This window comes from Hibiscus syriacus, unplaced genomic scaffold (assembly GCF_006381635.1).
Source record: "Hibiscus syriacus cultivar Baekdansim isolate YM2019G1 unplaced genomic scaffold, ASM638163v2 tig00109923_pilon, whole genome shotgun sequence".
NCBI lineage: Eukaryota > Viridiplantae > Streptophyta > Magnoliopsida > Malvales > Malvaceae > Hibiscus > Hibiscus syriacus.
The window spans coordinates 624785-641284 of record NW_024062529.1 but is presented as its reverse complement, the minus strand read 5'-3'; the positions used below and the strand labels follow the sequence as shown (position 1 = coordinate 641284).

Sequence of the window (16500 nt, the reverse complement as noted above, 5' to 3'; positions counted from 1 at the left end):
ATGGGACGAAAATGAGTGTCTACAGCTGCCCCTCTTTGTCCTTTTTCGTAGAACGAAAAATAGGATAAAGATAAAAAGACACAAATTTTCGTTCGGTGGAGTTGAAGAATAACTCCCTGTCGAATTGAGTTGCAGATGGCTCCTCCGTCATGAAGTCGAGTCCACCTTGAAATGATACGGAATTGAAGTCGTAGTTCGAGATTTGAATCGGGATGCGGCTTCTTGTTGCCCAATTGTAGTCAACTTCGATCTTCTTCTTGATTTAAAGACCTTGGTTCAAAAATTCGACTGGGAAAATAATTCTTTTACTCCACCATGTAGTTGATAGGCCCTCGAGCTGAATGAAACCAAACTCACAAGGTCTTCGCTGATAGATAGTTTCTCTCGACTTAAGCTATGCTGCCGGAAAGCAGTTTTTTTGTCACCAAGGCGCAATTAACCCCGGTCTTCTCATTGACTTGAAAACCTTGACTGCCATCGGAAAGTGGTCTAATTGATGTGTCAACGAGCTGAATAGAGTCGAACTCGACAATTTTATTGACATATAGCCCTTCTTGCCTTGAGCTATGCTGTAAACTTGATTTGCCTCTAAGTTGAATATAATTGAACTCGAAGGTCTTTAGCAGATAGCCCTTCTCGACTTAAGCTATACTGCAAATGATATGCCTTGGAGCTGAGCGTAGTCGAACTCAAAGGTCTTTGCTGACAGATAACCCTTCTAGCTTTGAGTTATGATGTAAATGTTATGCCCTTGAAGCTGAGTGTAATCGAACTTAAGGGTCTTTGGCAGATAGCTCTTCTCGACTTAAGCTATACTGCAAATGATGTGCCTTGGAGCTGAGCGTAGTCGAACTCGAAGGTCTTTTGGTCATAGATAACCCTTCTAGCCTTGAGTTATGCTGTAAATGATGTGCCCTCGAAGTTGAGTGTAATCGAACTTGGGGGTCTTTAGCAGATAGCCCTTCTCGACTTAAGCTATGCTGCAAATGATGTGCCTTGGAGCTGAGCGTAGTCGAACTCAAAGGTCTTTGGTTGGCAGATAACCCTTCTCGACTTAAGTTATGCTGCAAATGATGTGCCCTCGTAGCTGAGTGTAATCGAACTCGGGGGTCTTTGGCAGATAGCCCTTCTCGACTTAAGCTATACTGCAAATGATGTGCCTTGGAGCTGAGCGTAGTCGAACTCAAAGGTCTTTGCTGACAGATAACCCTTCTAGCCTTGAGTTATACTGTAAATGTTATGTCCTTGAAGCTGAGTGTAATCGAACTTAAGGGTCTTTGGCAGATAGCTCTTCTCGACTTAAGCTATACTGCAAATGATGTGCCTTGGAGCTGAGCGTAGTCGAACTCAAAGGTCTTTTGGTCACAGATAACCCTTCTAGCCTTGAGTTATGCTGTAAATGATGTGCCATCGAAGCTGAGTGTAATCGAACTCGGGGGTCTTTGGCAGATAGCCCTTCTCGACTTAAGCTATGCTGCAAATAGTTTGTTTAAAAAAATGGCTTCCCTTAACGGGTCGAAGCCGGTCATGATTCTTCAGGCGGTTCCTCTGAGCGAGTCTGTACCAAGTAAGACGATCATTTGATGACTCCCCCTTTTACGGGAAATCCCACTGATGAATTCTGACAGCCGAATGTCTTCCGTTGTGGAATTGAAATCTGGCTTGAAGACATAAACTGGAAATATGTTGCTCATTGTTGAGTTGAGTTGAGTTGAACTGAATTTGATCTGAATTGGTTCTCGAACCTATCTAAAATTGGTTCTGAGATCTGTAGATATGTCAAGTCGGTTGAGGTGTAGCTTCTCACTGCCGAGTTAAGCGACCACCATCGTTCCTTAAAAGCACTTGCAAATCGAGTATATCTTGAAATAGAATTGAAACCTGACTAAAAGGGCTGTAAAAAATGTATGCTAAAATGATGAATGTGATGTACCTAAGTATGTCTAAGATGCATGCAACATGAATGAATTATGTTTTATCTCTTGGACTGGAGTCCCGTATTTTGCCTGCCAATTAGGTTCATGGAATCGATCGTGCCCCATTTGCTTATCGGGCTTTGGCTTTATAGACCTTTCAAATCTGAGACTGTTCTATTTGAAAATGTTTCTCCTTTTTCTTGTTTTAGGAAGGAAAATGATAAAAATTCTGTAAAATATTGTCCACAATTGAATCAAATTATAAACATGAGTTCAAAGAATATCAAAGGAATCAATAGCTCTTTTAATGCTTTCAGAGTTACAGCTCTTTGACAAATGTTCGAAAGGATGAGTTGACTTTAGGTTGACATAAGGTTTCGGCCATAAAAGAGTCATTTTTCGGTTATTGTAACATGCTTTTCTTTGGCTTGGCATTTCAATTGGATGCGGACAAAATGACGCAACTAGCATGATCAATTACTAGACCTTTTATTTCGGTTCTCTGAAATCTTCCATTTGTTCAAGTTTTGCAAGCTCTTCTAACAAAGGTAGTGCAGAAATATCGTCTAAAAATAAAATTCTTGAGTGCTCATGTGAAATTTGACTATAACAGGTGTTCCTTATCTCCCTTAGTCCATCATTACCGAAAATTTCTTGCTTAGATAAATTTGATTTAATTCGCCGTTATCTGGCTAGCTGAATCCATAAAGCCGGGGCGTTTAACCAATTGCTTTAGAGGGACAAATTAACATTATAATCAGTTTTATCAAGTTAACTGAAGGGTTCATCTCATCACAAAGTCTTCGACCGGACAAAAGCAGTGGAGCAGACACCGAATTGCCAAGTGTCCGAGCAATGTCATGGTTTGAATGCAATTTATTCGTAAAGCCAGGGCTTTCGAGTTTCCTCTATAACCAATTGCCTTAGTGGAATAGCTCAGTTTTACGGATTTAATTTCTTAAGATTGTAAAGAAGAACCTGTTATAGTCTAGGTGTTTTGTTGAAAGTCAAAAAAAATTCATTTTTAGAGTTCAATTTCCAAGCAACTGACCTAAACTAGATTCACCTGCTCGACTATTCCATCTGTGAAGATCATTATCATCACTGAACGTCTTAAATAAAAAGTATAGTAATCTTCATATGCAAACGATGCCCCATGTTGTCCGCGCCTTATGAAAGGAAAAGGTTATATTGGTTAATTGCAAGAGTAGGGTATGGTGTTTGAGTGTATATTCTGGGTAAGGTCAAAGTCCTTGTTTTTAAATCATGTTACTTCGTCAAAGATCTTGTAACTTTGAACCATTTACAGAGTTTCTTAATTCAGATGATATTCAAAGAATTGCGAGTTTGCAAATGTGATTCATTGCTTACAATCTTTAAAGTAGCATAAATTTATTCAAATATCCAAAGAAAGTTCAAAAACAAGTCCCAAACATGAAAAAAAATAAAATAAAAACAAATTCAAACAACATGTCTCAAAATTGAATAAGGCCTCATCAGGATGCCCCACTTGCCATGACTCTTTCTGCTTTAGGAGTGTCATTGCTTTCATCGTAAAATTCCAGCTCTTTCTTGTCCATCATTAGTTGGACCAAGGCTCTAAATTCTGTACATTCTTGTACATCATGTCCATCTTCATTGTGATAACAACAATAACTGTCACTTTTGGAATATGATGTGCCAAGATGTGGTGCAAGAAACCCCTCATTTATCATTTGCCTCCATACCCAAGCAAGAGGTAACTTCACTTCGGAAACTCTGGTTTTGGCCTTTTTACCTTTTTCCTCGGTGACTGCACTTTCCTTATTCTCTTCATGATTTGGTTGGGGGTTCTGTGTAACGTAGAGTGATTCTGAATTATTAAAATGAATCCAACCCCTGTTGCGCATCCTTTGGATAACCCTCTTAAAGGGGAGGCAATTTTCGATAGCATGCCCCGGAACACTGCCATGATATTCACAGTGCGCATTTTTGTCATACCACCTGGGGTATGGGGGCTTTAGAGGTGTCTCGGGATAGGGTGACACCACATGTGCGTCAAACAGTTGTTGGTAGAGCTCCTTATATGTCATGGGAATGGGATCAAAATGCTCTTTTTCCTTCTTCGGTTTTTGCCTACAAAAGGGTACGACTGGAAACGACTTTGAAATGTTGATGATCTCTCTTTCCTTCTTCTTCAGGGGAGGCTTTCCACCCGTTCTACCTCCTGGGTTAATGGTAATTTCTACCCTCTTTGTTTTGACCTCTTCTTCAAATTTCGGAATGCGATAACTATCCGAATTATCTTGAAGTCCTGGTAAGATTCTGGGTGAGACAACCACTTGCGGGGTAAGTGGCATGGTTACCCCTTCCGATGAACCTGCCCCGAGCGCACTGGTCTGTTGCAGGCCAACTAACTTGGCAACGATCTGATCCACCAAGGACTCTTGGTTCTTTGTGATTGTTTCCAGAGTATTTCAACTGTTCTGGTTTATCTTGTCTTCTAGCTCTTTCTGTAGTTTCAACATATTCTCCTCGATTTGTGTAATTCTGGCTTCCATCATCTTCTTCTTCAAACGAGTGTTATGTGAATGGGGTGTGTCCAACGCTTGAAACGGCGTATCTAGTATTTACTCCTTTTGATGAGACATGTATATGTTAGTTAATGTGAATGCAAAGAAAATAACAAAATGCAAAGAAAATAACAAAATGCAAAATGTCTAAATGCATGATGCATGAAATGATCGAGGCATTAATCCAAAAAATGTATTTGTTATTAAAAATAATCCTTATTGGGGACAAAAGTGTTTTATCTTTTAAGAGACAAGAATATTCTGACAACTTCTGACATGTTGACTAGTCTTCTGCCTTCGTCTGTCACCGGTTGGATAACCTGTCGAACCGCTCCGACTTATGCAGATGATGAGTTGTTTGCCCCCAAAAAGAGTCTCGAAGGACTGCACCTCCAGCTTCCACTCTCTGTCAAGTCTGTTCCCTAACAACAACACCATTGGAGCCCTATATCGAAATTTTCTTCTTGAATTCGTCAGCAATGACATTCAGCTCAGCTAGGGTTTCGCCGTCTTGTTCTTGTATTTTTTGAAAGGAGCGTCCGGGTCTGTAACCTTTTCCTCGTTTTGGTCTGCAACCTTTGGCAGTCAATTCTTCAAAGATGAACTTTCATTGTGCTTGATGTAGACCCGGTTCATTGAGTCCTTTATAATGCAGTATGATGATATACCCTTCAATTGCGGGCACCACATCCTCTGGATTGAAGGTGACACATAGTCTCCTTGTAGACTGTCTTCTGCATTTTCATCTCTTGTATTACAACCCTTTTGTCTATTAATGCTGATTATTCATGTTTAACAAACATATTTTTGGTGGATCAACACCCCGTTTTAAATGATGCGAATGATAAAAACATAATAAAAGAAGACAAAAAATAAAAGAGTTAGTGAGGTAAATCAAAACAATAATAAAAATGAAAAAATCCTACCCCACATGATATCTACCCCACATGCTTTAATTCCTACCCGGACATGATCTCTATCCCGCATGCTAATTTCAAACAAATCCTAACCGCATATTTGTCTAGTTCGCATGCTTTTGAGCAGAAAATAAAGTAGGAAATAAAATAGCCTAAGGTTTGGAATGAGGTTTTGGGGTGGGATTTAATTCCTTGCACTCTCCCGGTTTAGGTTCTAAAAAACGGTACTCGAGTTCTCATTGCCGGTGCCCCCTTGGGCTTGCCAGACCCTTAGTCCTAAGCCCATTACAAGCTTATGTAGACTAAGTTAAACTCGAGAGGAAACATTCCCTTATGCCCATACGGAGAATAAATTCACACGAAGGCATAAGGTATATGAATCCCGAAGGTTACTTGCTAGGCCCATACGGTGAATAAATTCACACGAAGACGTCGCTTTCACCCCCACTTAAAAGGGTTCGGAGCTCGGGTATAGAGCCTGAGATAGAAACTTTTCAAAAATCTGAAATCATTGAAAAAATGTTAGTACAACTATTTATTTGAAAAATAATCAAAGGTAAATAATCGGAACCGAATAAATAAATTAAAATTTAAACTTACAATTTTCGCATAAAAAGACAACCAGAAATTAATTCTGGCCTGACTCACTTACCTGTCCCCAGTGGAGTTGCCAAACTGTCGTAACCGTCTTTCGAGTGGGGCCCCGAAATTGGGCTTCGACTTGAATGAATTGGGTTAGAGTCGCCACCGACCATTTTAAAACGAATTTAGGTAGGTCGGACACCATCTTACCTGATCTGCGTTTTACCAGAAGTGAATCGGGTTCGGGAGTCGGTTACGGTCAAGGAAGGATTAGCACCCTTGAACCGCCCTTTCGGTACCAATTAATTTGCCGATTGTCTTTAATTACGAAAATTAGAAAATTTAAATTGAAATTTAGAAATCCGATTCGAATTACTTACCTTTGATCGGTTGAAATTCTTCTAAAAGAAAAATCAAAAATGTTAGATAAAAAACAATAAACAAATATTAAATGAATCGCAAACAAAAATAGTAATAATAATAACAAGTCAAAAGAAAAAAAATTAATAAGTGAAAAAGAAATAAATAGACAGAAATAAGTCAAAGAGGAAAGAAAAATATGATAGATAAAAATAAAATTAAAAAAGGAAAAAGAAAAAAAAGGTAAAGTTTAATAGTAACAAAAAAATATGACGGAATAATAATAATAATGATAGCGATAAAATACAGTAAGATGTAGGGGGACCAAATTAAAAAAATAAAATTAGCGGGCCAAATTGACATTAAAATGGACTGCAAAAAAAATTGAAAAAGTTAGGAGCCAATTCACAAAGATAAAAGAAATATAAACAGAGACCAAATTAATTGAATTGCAAATTCGGGGTCAAAATTACAATTAGTGACCAAAATGAAAACCGATCCAAAATACCAGGGACTGCGGAGAGGATTTAAAAATCCTCTATTTGCAGACCAATCCTTCGTAAAACGACGCCGTTTTGAATTTCGTATTTAAAGTCGAAAATAGGGTTTTGTTTCTTCATTTCTCTCATTTGGTCATTTTTCCCTCTCTCTCTGCGCTCTCTCTCGTCTCTCAAACTCTCTCAAATGGGAGATATCAGGCCACAGCTCCGGTGGTCTCCTCGTCGTGCCAACGCCGTGCCGGCCGCCGCTGCCGGCAGCCGTAGGAAACCCAAACCTACCAAAATAACTCCCCCAACGTCGTGCACCCGAATCTGAGCCCCAAATCTTTAAAACACACCCAAATAACCGTAGATCTACAAAAACCCGTTCGACACCTACCCGTCTCCGGCGACCTTTCCGCTTCCAATGGCCCTTCGTGGCCTAGATCGGGGCTGTCTGCTTTTGTTTTTGTTTTTTGCTGTTGTTTTGGTTTATTTTGCGTTCTGGTTGTGTTTCGTTTGGACTTGTGTTTGGTTATGGCTCTCGGTGTACTGTGGTTATGTATGTGGTTGACGTTTGGTGTAGATCTGTGTTCTCTGTTTTTGTGTTGATGTTTGGTTCTTTGTGGCCGTGATTTTGCCGTTGGTTTCCGTCCTTTTTTCTCTCGATGCCTCACCGGGGGCTTTTTATAGCCCCAGTGTTGGTTGTTTGGCTCCCGAAAATAACGGGATGTGGGTTGTTGCTTGTTTCGATCTTCCAGTTCATGGTACCGACCGCCTCGGGATGGTTCAGTCTCGTTGGTGCGGCCGGAATGTGCGCTGGGCGTTGACTGCTTGGCTCCATGCTTCTGGAACCTCCTATGTGGCGCTGTGACAAGGCTGATGTTAGGGTTATGAAAACCCTAAACGTAACCGGGCTAGATCAGGCCCAATGTTGGACCCTGGACCTGGACAGATTGGACCCCGTTTGGACCCTAAAAACGAAAATAAAAATGAAATTAATAATAATAAAACAGAGCAAAGGGGAAAAATAATAATAATATAAAAAATATTTTCCCAAAACCTATATAATATATACTTTTAAAAATATTTTAAAATGTTTTCAAAATTATATAGTTTTTAAAAATGTTTTTAAAACTATATATTATATGTTTTCAAAATGATTTCAAAAACTATATAATATATTTATGTTTTCAAAATGTTTTTTTAAACTATATATATATTTTAAAATGTTTTAAAAACTATATAACAAGTATTTTCAAAAATGTTTTAAAAACTATATATTATATTAATTTTCAAAAATGTTTTTAAAAACTATATAATATATATATTTTCAAAAATGTTTTGAAAACCATATATTATATTAATTTTCAAAAATGACTTAAGAACTATATAATATATAAATGTTTTCAAACATGCTTTTCAAAATTATATATTATATATATATTAAAAATGTTTTCAAACTATATACTGTATATATATATATATGTAGAAAAAAAATAAAAAAAATGGGACGAAAATGAGTGTCTACACAGTCCAAGCCAACTTAAGAATATGTACCAAAACAGACTTACCCTTTAGATTTGTTATCATCCAACGAAGAGAATCCTCCCAGCAAACCAGCTCCTGCCTTAAACCACAAGAGTGCAAAACAGCACCCCAAACCTCCCTCGCATAGGAACAATCCGAAAAGAGATGGTTTCGAGATTCCATCCCAATGCCCCCACAAACCACATACATCATCAACAACAATACCAAACCGAACAAGTATGTCGTTGGTAGGCAGTCTATCAAGAATGACAATCCAAGAAACTAAGGAAAACTTAAGAATATGAGTCGAAAACCAGATAAGGCGATGCCAACTAACCTTTTCCTTCCTATCACGAATATTCTCCCAAATCCACCTTACGTTAATCTGAGCCCAATTAGCATTAGGATATAACAAACGTCTAGCCTTATCACGCAGCTTTAACAGTTTCCTAAGTTGAACAACTAAACTTAGGAAATTCAACAATTTGTTTATAAAGAATTAGCCAAAAAAAATAGTTGAACGTATTAAATGTTCCAAATTAGTCAATACCAACAATTCAAGTTCATGTGTTTACAGTATACTAATACTAGCAATCAGACTAACTTCTTAGTTTTTGTAGAGTACAAGGACCAGATTCTAATAAATTAAAGTGCATGGACTAACTTGTCAGTTTTTGTAAATTAGAGAGAAACTCAATTACTCAAGTGAAAAGTAAGGTTTGGTGAATGGATGAGGAATGGTATACGTAGTACGTTGAATTTTATTACAAAGATGAGTGTGCTTATCTTAGCTTAGGGTTCCTTTCAATCCTTTTTCTTAAAGTAAACATGATTTTAAAACTAAAAACTTGTTAGATTTTTCCAAGGGGCAGAGGCAACATAACATATACTCGCATATATAAGGGTAAAGTACGTCAGAGGTCACAAAGCTTTGCTCAAACGATTCTTTTTAGTCATTAAACTTACAAAAGTTATAAAATGATCAATAAATTTTATTAAACTGTTTCAAAATTATCATTAAATTTATCAAACTTTTACACTTACTATAATATAATAAGTATGTTTTGTAATTATTAAATAAATTTAATGATCATTTTATAATTTTAAAAGTTAAATTATTAAAATGATTATTTAAGTATGATTCGATGATCTCTAGTGTACTTTATTCTATATATAAACAATAAACAGGTTCGGTTTTGTTTCATTTACACGCAAGCAAATTACTAACAGTCGAAAGAAGAGACTTTTGAATTCTATTACTGCTCGTCTAAATTAGTGTCTATCTTTGGCTACCGTTCTAGGATGGAAGAGAAGACTCTACTTCACTGCCCCGTCAATTCTCCTCATCTTCTAGTAAGTTTTTTTTAATCATCGATATCTAATTTATTGATAAATTAAATTGGATCAGGTACTGTAGAGGCGAAGACGATATTTTCAACTCAATTTACTCTATTTGCAAACGTCATGATTTAAACCTTTTATCTTATTTAAGGGATTTAACGTCTCATCACAATAGACCATCCGATTGTTGGTTGACTAAATTTTTACTACATAATAGGTGATTATTTTTAATGGGTAAAATCTACTAATGGCCACAGAACTTCTAGGACGATTTCACTTTGATTATTGAAATTAAAAAAAAAATCAATAGAGTCATCGTCATTAAGAAAAACTTTCATTTCAATCAGTGAATCATTAAATCATTAATGACTTTTGACTTCATACATCTACATATTAACGACAAATGAATCAACATATCCGCATATTATTTTTAACATTACTATTAATTTTTTTCTATAAAAAAGATGGGTTTAGGATTGATTTAATGACAGACTTTGGTTAAACCAATGCCTATTCTATTAAAGATGGCATGAAGTGTATGCATTTATTAGATTCGGAATAGTATAATTTTCAAAGAAATAAAGATGACTCTGACCCTAATCATATATTATGAAAAAAATAACATTAATACAAAAGTAAATTCCATTTTTATGAATGCTTGATCATTTAGATGGTTGGGAACTTCTATAGTTAAGGGTGATAGGGTACCCCATTGTAGCAAGGGGAGTCCACACTATTGGCCCCATGAACTGTTTAAAACGTACTCAGCTTTGAGTCATTGGCAGACCCTTTTAAATATATCTGCATGCTTTTTTGTGAAACTAAGTGGCATAACCCTCGACCCTGCATGTGATCTGACTGTTCAAAGAGATCATCGAAGGAAAAGGAAAAGATTCATCTTGCAAAAGAAGTTGTCAGCTTTATCAATTCTCACTATATATATACATGTTGATAGGATATATAAATGTCTATAGACAGGAGAAATAAAAGTTGAGGCTGCTTTTAAAAGTTGGGTTTCCACCATTTAAGAGAGTTACAAATTTCAACATTTATAACCTTTTTAAAAAAAATGTATTTCTAAGCCTTTTAGCTGGTCAATGCCATGTATATATATATATATATATTGATATTGATATTGATATTGATATTGATGCTCATGAATCTATGAACCTACCATATTAGAGTTAGGGAGACTACATCTCCACGAGAGATAATACCAATATCGATGTTCTCAACTGAACCCTTCGATGAATCTCAATACGACTGGGACATCAACAATACATATATATGGTTTGCAGGCATGTATGAATATCATAAGACGATGAGAATGCTGAGAGAGATGTCATAAAAAGAAGATTTCTAAAGAAACATGCTTTTGTTAAAGACATTATGGTGTTAAAGAAATTATGCAAATATTAATGGAAGAAGGGAAAAGGGGGATTAATCATTGAAGGTTCAATGCATGAAACTTATACATATACCTGAACATGTTGCCCGGAGAATCATATTTTACGCAAAGAGATAGCTGACCCCCCAATTCCCCAAGGAGATTTTTACTTTGAAAAAGCAATGCAAATGTGTAGTCAAATTCATTTAAATGATGGTTTGCAAACAAAAGGTTATCATGATAAGATAAGCTGATTGGAAGAAATGAAAAGCATGAATGGTTATTGGCTATGGAGTTTATCAATATATATATATTTTTCTTTTCAGAAATAAGTGGAGACTAAACTTTTATTAGTGAAAATATTTGTAATTACAGTAAGATGTTCATATGCCCTTGTATCAAAGTTGGCTTTCAATTTAAGAAATCCTTCATTGGGTCTCCGTGGTGTACCCACTTCATCATGTACGCCTCCATTTCCTCAGCAGTAACCTCATCGTTCCATCTAACGTTCTACTTCCGTTTTCTTTCATCTTTCTCCTCCTATCAGATAAAACATTGCATTAAACATAAGCACAAGGTCGTTTCAGTACACAACTGTATAAAAGCAGCAAATTCTCCAAAGTACAGGGACAAGAAGCAGCTAACTAAGAAGATTATTTCAAACAAGTTGCAAACAAAACTAAAACTTAAATAATAAAATAAAGAGGAAAAAAGAGAGACCAAGATAACATGTACTCCAATATTTTCCAGAAGTCTCTTGTTTTTAAAAGTCAATAGCACTCGGTACAGTTTCCATATACTGGCATGCATCCTAACATTACCAAAAGCATGAAGAAATCATGGCACCTTTAGCAAGAAGAACAAAATAACACCTCAAATTAACTAGAAATAGCAGAAATTTATAGTCATGCATACCATTCCCTTTATAATCCTTCCAGCACGATCATACTCAACTTACCACTCACTTTGTCCCAATAGAAGCTCCATTGGGATCTCTTCTTTAGTTGCTGCATTCCCATACTTCTCCATGATTTCATCCTTAGTCTTTGATTTTAACTTCTCTTTAATGACCTTATAATTCCTGAAGAGAAGTTCAGCTTGGGATGGAGCGGCCTGCATATGAATATCTTGGCCTTTATCAAATGCTTCCCATGCGAGAATATTAAGCTTCTTGAACTCTAATGCTTGGCCACTCTGTCTGTATGCATTATCACCCTGCAAGGTAACACGTAAACAAGTCAGAATTGCATGATTAATCAACTTTATTACATAAAAATAAGAAAACAATTTATGGGGAAAAAAATTTCTGCAAAGCACTCACTCCGTAGAACTTCTCAGTAGGATCAGCACCAGGAAGGGGATCTTCCCGCATCGATCTAGACTTGGGATCATAATAAGCTGAGTTGACATCGAGATTCAAATGATACTTTGTCGTGTCTTCTCAAATACGCAAATTCCTAAAAGAGAGGCAAATATGAAGTGAGAATACTTGTTTTTTACTGCACGGAAGAAGCATTGATCTTTAAAACCAAAATATGTAAATAATGTATAAAAGAAGATACAACAATGGGTTGTAATAGACGTACCTTACAGTTCCCGTGCTCCCTCCACAGGTGGTACGAACACGCTTCTGAACCTTAGCGAAGTCCATCTGTTTGCTCTCGTCAACATTAGCTTCATCAACCTTCAGAGCATAATCATCATGATCTTCTTTGTCAAACCTCTCCACCCTCTCCATCGTTTATACTATTCTTCTCCTCCAACTTCTTCAGCTGTTGTTCCTTCAAATACTTCCTTCTAGCCCCGTACCTTTAAATGACATGAGCATATGTAGATGCATCATAACCGTTCCATCTATCGCTCTTCTTCAGCTGTTGTTCCTTCAAATACTTCCTTCTAGCCTCATACCTTTGAATGACACGAGCATATGTAGATGCATCATAACCACTCCATCTATCCCTCTTGCCATCATAATCCAGTTCAAATGTATCTATATTTTCATCGTGCGCAATGTGCATGTTCGTCCATTCTTTTCATCCGGTGCAATGTGCATGTTCGTCCATTTTGCCCCCATTTTACGGCGCTTCTCCATACATGATTTTGCATCATGTGTCACGGCTCCACAGCTACAACAAACAAGTAAAAGGAATTCAAAAAATTGTAAATTACGGAAATATTATGGATTTTGAAGCATAAAACATGGATAAACTTCACACCTTTCTGTTTAAAAGAAAACAAGAATATCAATAGCTAACACAGCCCAACTATTGTCTGATGTGGCACTAACAAGCACTATCACTAGTCTTGCTCTATATGGTTAGCACAAAAAATGTCTTAAGCGAACTCTATCTCAACATGTCAACAAACTTGATCATTAATAAATAGACCCATCACTCATACAAGAGAAAATACATTTACTAGGACAACATAACATCGATTTCATAGCTTTCCAAATCAATCAGAACATATAACTTTATGTTCAATTAGCCAAGAACCCATCTCTATCAATCAAAATCCTAATTCATTTTCCTATCCCAAATGACTAAAATTGATCAAAAGTTCAACAAAGAAAAAAATTTCATGGATACTTCAATATAATATCTAAATGAACCCCATTGACACACAAAACAAGGCATCTGAAGAAACGAGAACAAGTATGGATTAACATAATAGAAGAAGAAACGGAAGGTTAACTAACTTTTCGCAGGCTTCTTTCCGATACTTTTGGCCTGGAATTTCTTCGCACCTCTATCGTAACAAGATTTGGTATAATTAGGATCTGATTTCCACTTCTTTTGATGCTTCAAACTAGGTCTTTCAGCGTTAAGATACCAAGGCGCCGATGACATATACTGTGGAATATGAGGGTTAATTTCTTTTCCATCCTAGTCAACCTCCGCCGGTGCAAACCCAGCCTTTCGAGCTTCCTCTAGTTCGAGTTGTTTACGATGACCCTTTCTTGATTTAAACGCTCCTGAAAATACCCAAACAAATAATTATTAGATAAAATTGATAAATAATCCCTCTGATTGAAATCAAAAGAAAAGAAACATAGAAATTGAAGGAGAAGGGAAAGAGAACGTACCTGATGCAGTTGCCATGGTCAAATTAATAGAATTTTAGCAGAAACTAGGGTTTTGAAGATTTGAAATTCAACCGATTCAATCGAAAGTTGAGTGGTACCAGTAGGCAGTTAAATTATATGTATATATAGGTTTCTATGAAATATAATTTGACGAATAAAAATTCTAATCCAACTATAATTAGAGAACAAACATTTTATTATTTTATTCGTATTATAATATGCATATAATTTAACTAAATAATTGAATGTTTTCATAAAAAGTTATTTAGTTTTCGTTGCTATGAATTATTGATTTAATACAATCAAATAACAATAATTAAATCAATAAAAATTAAATAAAGAATGGGATTCTTAATAAATAACTATCCAATATTATTTTATATTGAATTATCATTGAACTGTAAACAACTATTTAAATAAACATTTATCTCATTAAATATTTTAAAATCAATAGTTTGACCACTTCAAAAAATTTAAGTCTAGTTTAATTAAATTATCTTTTAAACTTGTATTCTTTTAAAATCTCAAAAGTTTTAAATATTTTAATTTAAACTTTTAAATTTTCAAAAATTATAAGTAAACTCTCTATAATAAATATGTGATAAATACAAGACATTATCTATTCAAAGACATCCAGAGATAACAATTAGTCTCTAAACTACTAAGATAACTTGATTCATACAACACCAATTAAAGTTGAATTTATATAAATTGTGATAGAGGTGTTTATCATTGGGTATGCATACGAATGGTTATTTGACTCGTGGGGTACCGACCTAACTCAATTTTATATGACCAAATTTAAAAAAATTGAGTTTGAATCAACTTTATTGAATGATAAGATTGGATGAAATTCAGGTTTATGATGAAAAATATATGAATCAACGTAACTCAAGAATAAGAGTATAAATGAACTTTATATATTTATGAATTATTGCTATAATATCCCTCTATTTATATTTTTTAATTAGGCCCTAATCTACTTAATAAAAATGAGAATATATATGTGTGTATAATTGTACTAGATCGGGTTAAATGCATGTTTTTACCTTAGAAATCGGGTCAATGATAGATGGAGGGAGTGTTATATTTGGGTCTTGTTCTGATGAATTAAAAATCCAGTCCGACCTTACTCACGACCATCCATGGGTATGTACGGGTATCCAAAGTGTTGGGTAGCCGATTTTTAAGCTACCAAAATAGTCGATATGTGTTTGCCTATGAATCTTGGATACTCGTAAAACCTTGATATCTATAAGTTCGAGTAAGAGGATACACAATATATATATATATTAATAAACTAATCAGTTTCGAATTTTGAAAAAACAACATAATTCAAACTCAAAGTTTTAGGGTTTTAGATGAAATAATTTGAGAATATAGAATATGTGAGTTTTGTTAAAGTAATAATATTAAAAAAAAAATAGGTAACTGGGTATTTGGGTACCAATTTAAGTTAGATTTTGTGACTTGTATTTGATTTGTAAATTTGTAAAAAATCACAAATCCAAAATTTGATCTAATATTAATATATATATATATTTAATAATCAAATTGATGAGTAAACGAATCAAATATCGTAAATTATAATCTAACTAGTTTTGTTTCAAACGATGAACAAGCATCTAGACCTAGTGTTTGCTTATGCATGCCGTGAAGTCGAGGAGTCTCCAAGCACCACTCATTTGTCATTTCCATAAACCCAACGCCAGCATATTTAACCTACTCAACTCCAAAATCAAGCTATATAATGTTCATTTATAAGTTTAACTACTTAATTCAGACCTAAATCTTTAAGCTAATGTTTATATAAATATAACAATCTTTTAAAATGATCGAATAAAGATTAAATAATAATAAATAAAAGAACCAACTCTGCAAAAATGACAATATATAAAATTACGAGAATAGAATGTTATACAAAAATTACTCAGTCCACAACCAGTTCAACTCGTCCAACAAAGGCGCCTCCAAGATCAGCCTATCCAAATCCTTGAAAGATAAACCCTTCGTTAACATGGAAACATGATCAAAGCCGCCGCCTACATCGGCAGATCCGTATGACTCTTCAGCCGCAACCTTTCCGGCGACATTATTTGTTCCCGTTTTCCTACTGGAAAACGAGCTCTCCTCTATCCACGAAACGCAGCAGTCCTTGCCTGTAAGCCTTTGAACCACGGATTTGAAGCTACTGGGATCGGTTTCCACGTACTGAGTATCGATCAGCACTACTTTAACGTCTTTACGAGAGATAGTCGCAGTGGCCGCCATTGATGAAGAAAAGGAGCACAAGCACAGAAAAAGGAAGGAATTGGCTTAATAAGATAAGCTAAATTATTTGCTTGAAAATA

At 35.6% G+C, this 16500-nt stretch overlaps 1 protein-coding gene and 1 pseudogene across 1 annotated transcript; both read right to left on the bottom strand.

Moving 5' to 3' along the window:
- Positions 1-8376: 8376 nt before the first annotated feature.
- LOC120210391 lies at positions 8377-14229 on the bottom strand (annotated as a pseudogene).
- A 1846-nt stretch (positions 14230-16075) lies between these two features.
- LOC120210390 (VQ motif-containing protein 10-like) lies at positions 16076-16500 on the bottom strand. Its single transcript, XM_039209136.1, has one exon. The coding sequence runs from the start codon at positions 16418-16420 to the stop codon at positions 16076-16078; it is 345 nt and encodes a 114-aa protein (XP_039065067.1). The 5' UTR covers positions 16421-16500.